The sequence below is a fragment of the Chrysochloris asiatica genome, unplaced genomic scaffold (genome assembly GCF_000296735.1).
Source record: "Chrysochloris asiatica unplaced genomic scaffold, ChrAsi1.0 scaffold00331, whole genome shotgun sequence".
NCBI classification, from domain to species: domain Eukaryota; kingdom Metazoa; phylum Chordata; class Mammalia; order Afrosoricida; family Chrysochloridae; genus Chrysochloris; species Chrysochloris asiatica.
Window position 1 is genome coordinate 2,655,383 of NW_006408849.1, and position 6,441 is coordinate 2,661,823.

A 6,441-nucleotide genomic window follows, 5' to 3' on the forward strand; every position below is an offset into this window, starting at 1 on the left:
CCCCCACACACACACACAAAATGGACTGACACAGTGGCAGCAACAAGAGGCTCACACATAACAATTTGAGGACAGGCAGGACCAGGCAGTGTTTCATTCTGTTGTGATAGGGTCATTTTGGGTTGGAACCAACTCAATGGAACCTAACAACAATGATCTCTTCATCTCACTGCAGTTTCTTCCAAGTGACTCTTTCTGCTCTTCTATTTTGTCCTGTTTTTGTTAGTTTTCTTCAAACACTCAATGACCTTGGTGGTCCAGCTATATATTTAAGAGTTAAGCACTAAAAGTCTTAGTAGAAGCCCTGAGTAAGGGAGACCCTCTTATTTTATTACAGAATGATCTGAGGATCATTTCTTGAGGATCCCTGTGTCTTTTCTCTTGGGCTGGTCAAAGAGGCCTCTATCCTCTTCTTAGACGGTAATATTCCCAGCAGCTGGTATAGGCACCAACTAGGTAAGAAAGTCCTTGAGATGCTTCCTCAGGACTCAGTCTGGGAACTTTCTCTTCACCCTCATATTTAGCTTGTTTTCCCCCCAACCTGTGCAATATAGCCTGGTGTCCTCAGTCTAGGATCCTCTGGCTTACTTTTTCCTAAGTGAAAATCTTGAGCAAGAGAGTACTTTAAACCTTTTCCCAGGCAGAATTGAAAGTCACCTGTTGTGTAGAATTCCCCATCAGAGGACGTGGGGATCTGTTTATTAAACAGATTTTAAGCAATCCTTCTTGTACTAGTCCTACTTTCACTCCTACTTTGAGAAATTTCTGCTCCTGCCAATTCCTGGAATTTGGGGAAAGGCCATAGCCACAGGTCAAGGATTTTAATTTAATTGGATCTACAATCAATGTCCATGGAGACAGCAGTCAAGAGATCAAATAATGTGTCACACTGGGCAAATCTGCTGTAAAAAACTTTTTAAAAATGCTAAAGAGCAAAAACGACCCTTAGAGGACTAAGGTGTACCTGATTCATGGCATTTTCAGTCACTGTATATGCATGCATGTGGAGTACTGGTGTGGCACTGTAGGATAAGCACTGGACTGTTAACTGCAAGGTTGTATGAATGTGAAAGTTGGTCAATGAATAGCGAAGATCAAAGAAGTACTGAAGCACCTGAATTATGGTGTTAGTGAGTACTGAAAGTAACACGGGCTTCCAGAAGTACAAACAAATCTGTGTTGGAAGAAGTACAGCCAGAATGTCCCTTAGAAGCCGGGATGGCCAGACTTCGTCTCATTTACTTTGGACAAGTTATCAGGTAGGACTAGTCACTGGAGAGAGGAGTTATGCTTGGTAGAGGGTCAGCAAAAAGAGAAAGGCCCTCAATGATACAGACTGACAGTGGCTACAACAATGGGCTCAAACTAACAATTGTGAGGATGGTGCAGAAACAGGCAGTGTTCTGGCCGGCCTGTTGTTATTAACAGCCCTCGAGTCAGTTCTGATTCATTAAACCCAATATACAGTTTCCAAGGAGCAGCTGGTGGGTTTGAACTGCTGACCTTGCAGTTGGCAGTAGAGCATTTATCCTACAGCTCTACTAGGTCTCCTTGTCTATTATGCTGCAAGATGGAACTAACTTGAGAGCACCCAACATGGTCAAAGGCAAGTTGCTCTCAGTAAGTCCTTGACCAACTGCCTATGGTAATCATTTCTCCTGTTCTTTTTAGTTTTGTGATTAAAAAAAAAAATTCCCTTTTAGAACAAACAGAGATCACCTCATGTGGTCAACTGTCTTCTTTCCCAGGTGGTCACCCCTGAGCACACTGTATAATCTCATTTCACAGGAGAAAAAGTGGCTCAGAGAAGTTATGTAACTACCACAAAGCTTGCTAAGTGCCACTGAGTGGGTTCCCACTCATAGTGACCTGTATAGGTTTTGTGGTTCTCAGCCCAGTGCCACACCAGAAGCATGCTAGAGAGCTCTCATTTAAACCCAGCGTTTGAGGGCCATGATTATTCACATCTTGAGATGAGAAAGCTAAGGCCTGACACACGTGAAGTCAGACAGCACCGTCTAACTTCAAAGCCTATGTTTCCCCTAACATAACGTAGTACCCCACGCAAAGGTCATCGAACCCCCTCTCTATTGGGGGTTCAGGCACGTACTGTTAGAGGTCCGAGAGCTGTATCTAAAAAGGTGCATATGTATGTTTTTATTTCCCCAGATTTTTCTTAAAAACAGTATATGGATGTTAACCTGGATAACCCCTTGATAATCTAGTATTGCCCCAAAATTGTCAGATCTGTATTCGCATTGACGTTTACAAACTCACTGCCGCCAAGAGGAGACTCCCAAAGGAAGCCAGAATCTCACGCGAAAACAAAGGCTTTGCAAGAGTTTGACAAGCGGGGAAACCTCATGTATCCCACGGCATGGGGATGGATCCTACATCTAGGCTGGCTATTGAGGCCTGCAGTGGCGCTGCGGGCTAACACGATGGGCTGCAAGGTTGGCAGTTTAAGTCCACCAGGCACTCCTCGGAAACCCTACAAAGGGTCGCTATGGATCGGAACCGACTCGACGGCACTTAACAACAACAATTTAGTCCTGGGGTGGCTCTGTAGGATAAGCACTGGACCACAAGGTCAGTTTGAATCGCAAGATCTGCAGTTCAAACCCACCAGCCGTTCCTCGGAAACACTATGCAGGGTCGTTATGAGTCGGAACCGACTCGACGGCACCTGACAAGCGGCGTGCCACACAGAGAACAGTCGGACTTGGTTCCTGAATTGAAAAAAAAAAAAAAAATTCAAGTAGTATTGATACAACAATTACGAAAACTGGGACTCAGAGAGGCTGAAGTTGCTCCCGGCGCCTGCGCACTCAAGTCTCCACCCTGGCTTCACTCTTGCCCCGGCGCCCGGCCAGCGCGAGGCCTGGCCACCTTAGGGCTCACGGTACTTACTGACCGTCCAGAAAGCCTTTCAGCTCGGACGCGGGAGTGACGCGAAGCAGGAGGGAATGTCGTGGATGGCCCTGTCCTAGGCCCTTACCATTTGATGATGTTGTGAACCAAAGGTAAAAAGGAGTAGTTCTCCTCCTTTACGCCCGCGGGGGACTGCGGCCTCGGCGCCAGCGACTGCTGGGACTGAGGCGCAGCCACCGGCGTCGGCAGCTGGGGCGGCGGTAGTGGCTTCGTCTCAGGCAGCGGTGGCTCGACTGGTGGTGGTAACGCATCCTCCACCTGACGCCCGGTGGCCACACCGACAGAAGCCATGATGCTAGAGGTCGTGTCGTCAGCCAAGCTGCAGAGCCAGAAGCCTTTCAAGACGCCGAAAGCGTCGCGGATTCCTGACGTCACCACAGCGCGCCTGCTAGAAGGCTCTGCGCGTGCGCACTGGATTGTGGTGGGGCGCACGGATAACTATTAGTAGGGCACAGAAGTGACGGGTTTGGAGTGGTCTGAATTTGGTTGTTAGTTAAGTCAAAATGGTGTATTGTTGAATACTCAGAAATAGGATAATTATTTCAGAAGTAACATAGTCTTCTTATTCTTCTGACGAAGAGAGTCCAAATGCAAGGAACACTGGAAATCTTGAGATAAGGTCAACATGGCCTGGTGGTCGTGGTTTTGATGTGTAATGGAGTCGGTTCCGACTCATAACGACCCTGTACAGGGTTTCCGAGGATGCAGATCTTTACAGGACCAGAAAGCCTCATCTTCCTCCCGCGGAACAGTTGGTCATTTCCCTGAGATTAGCAGCCGAATTCGTAACCACTCCGCTACCAAAGCTCCTTAACATACCTGTTGTTGTTATGTGCCGTGGAGTCAGTTTCGACTCATAGCGACCTTGTCCAGGGTTTCCGAGGCTGTAAATCTTTATGGGAACAGAAAGCCTCATCTTTCTCCCGCGGAACAGCTGGTAGTTTCGAACTGCTGACCTTGCGGTTCGCAGCCCTATTCGTAACCACCTTTGGAAAGATCTCCTGAACAACAAGTTGAACTATGGGATAGTTGTTTGCTGCTGGTGCAGTTGAGTCGGTTCTGACCCACAGCGATCCTATGCACGACAGAACGAACCACTCTGCTTCGCTTAAAGGGCTTGCCCTTCCTACAGCGGGCAAAAGGAAAGAAGAGGTGTGCTCTAAACCCTAAATTCTCAGGAATAAATAGATTGTGGTGGTACAAAATTCAACTCAACACAGATTAATATGCAACTAGTACTTTGCTAAATGTGTGTCTGGAAGTGGGGAATGTGGTCCTAACGTCAATAAAAAGCAGAAGGGGATTGCTGTTGTAGATGGGTGACCATAGAATCCGTTCTTACCTTGAGCAACCCATTTGATAGAGTAGTACTACCGGTACTCTTTCTCCCTCAGATCTTTGTGTGGGTTTGAATTGCCAACCTTTCTTTGAGCAGTTGAGCACTTAACCATTATGCCAATCGGGCTCCTTCATACGGAGCTTAAATCTAAACCTGATGCCATGGAGTAGTTGCCAACTCACGGCAACTCTTCCCGTGTGTTACAGAGCAGAACTGGTCCACCACCATTTCTTGGCCGTAATCATTACTGAAGCAGATCACTAGGCCTTTCTTCTGTAGGGGTGCTACAAAACCTACTGCCATTCTGACTAGTACTGACCCTGTAGGGCAGAGTAAAGCAAAGGGGTTTGAGTTTCTGAGACTGTGTCAGTCTTTAAGGGAGCAGATCAGCCTCATCTTCCTCCTGCTGTGGGCTCCATTCTGGGTTCAAGTCTCCAACCTTTACATTGGTTGGTTGTTGGTAAGTCCCGTGGAGTTGGTTCCGACTCAGGTGACCCTGCACAATGTTTCCGAGGCTGTAAATCTTTACCGGAGCAGAACTCCCACGGAACTACTGGTAGTTTCGAACTGCTGAGCTTGAGGTTGGCAGCCCGATTCGTAACCGCTACGCTACCAGAGCTCCTTAACCTTCACGTTAGGTTGGTGTTAAGTGTCATCAAGTCACTTCCGTTGTTGAGTGGAAACCTGTTTGTGCCGCCCAGGGGTCTAGAGGATCGTGTCAGGGATAATAATGACATTGCACAGTAAAGAGTGTCAGCTCCCCTCTGCCCCTTTGTACTAGTTCCGTAAACCTCTAAGTTTGCATGAGAAACTCCCTGAAATCCTGGGTCAATGAGGAGAACTTCTAGGGGTTTGTGTTTATGCTTCTCAAAAATACAAGAGTTCTAGAAGGTAAATGTTAATATTTTATAGAGGAGGAAACTGAGGCTTGCACTGGTTAAGGTCCTGACCCCAGGGTCTCAAACTCAGCTGGCCTGGCACCAAACCTCAGGTCCCTGCCAATTCTAAAACTTATGACTCAAATATTGAAATTAGGTTTTTGTTTAGCATTCAAAAAGCAATCTGATAGTCAATAGTATCCCCATAATAGTTGCAGATCATGTTTCCTCTTCTGGTGTGTTTTTATAACTTAATATTAAGTGTTGTCACATCAGTTCTGACTCATAGTGGCCCTGTATAGGTTTTCAGAGATGCAGCTGGTGGGTTTGAATAGCCAACCTTGTGGTTTGAAGTCCAATGCTGATCGTACAGCGTCACACCTTCAAATTTGTTGTCAGCAGAATGATGACATCTGTTTCTTTTTCATATACTTCAGATGTGGCTGAAGAAAACAACAAGCCCAGGTGTGACACTAGGATAAGCACTGGACTGGTAACTGCAAGGTGGGCACTTCAAATCCACCAGCTGCTCTTGTAAACCCTAATCAGGGTTGCTCTGAGCTGGAACAACAACCATAAAAACATTCTAAACATGAATAAGCATGGTACATTGACCATTTGCCCTAAACATAGTTAATATCGTTAATGGCAAAAATGAGAACTGACTTCATAATACTGCAAGCAGATGTCAGATAAATATTTCCTGTGCTTATTTAATCAGTTTTCATTGCCACAACAAATGTGTTGTCTGTTTGTAACCACCCTGTGAAGAGTCATAAAAGGCAGATGCTTCACTGATTTATTGATACCTACTTATTTAGTTATTTATAGTTTACAAATGGCACAGAATTGAGTTTCGCAGGCATTGCTTTTTTTTTTTTTAATGTTTTATTGTGAATTATATGGTAGTTTACATGAGAGAACATTAGTTTTACATTCATTCTATCCTATATAGTTTCATTGCCATGGTTACAATCCCCTCCATGCATAATCAACCACCAAAGGGTATAACCTGCAAGTCTGCACCCTACACTATCCCTGCCCCCAGTCTTCAGCACACAGTTGCTCTCCCTCTCTGGATGTAGGGCATTGCTTTTTTTGTTTTGTTTTGTTTTGTTTGTGTGTTTGTTTTTTGTGTTTAATTTAAGGTTTTTATTGTGGATTGAGTGAAAGTTTACAGGGCACATCATCAGTTTCACATTAAACAATTCATATAACTTGTTTCATTACATTGATTATAATCCCCTCTATATACCATCAGTTAAAAGTATTTCTCTTTATCCACTTTAGCTT

General features: G+C 45.3%; 1 protein-coding gene across 1 annotated transcript in view; it reads right to left on the reverse strand.

Annotated features, from left to right (window-relative positions):
• MED9 (mediator complex subunit 9) overlaps nucleotides 1–3,222 on the reverse strand; it is a 16,089-nt gene extending 12,867 nt beyond the window's left edge. Inside the window, exon 1 of the mRNA XM_006875546.1 lies at nucleotides 2,999–3,222. Within this exon, the coding sequence (XP_006875608.1) occupies nucleotides 2,999–3,222 (224 nt within the window). The remainder of the gene's footprint in view (nucleotides 1–2,998) is intronic.
• Between the last annotated feature and the right edge of the window lie 3,219 nt (nucleotides 3,223–6,441).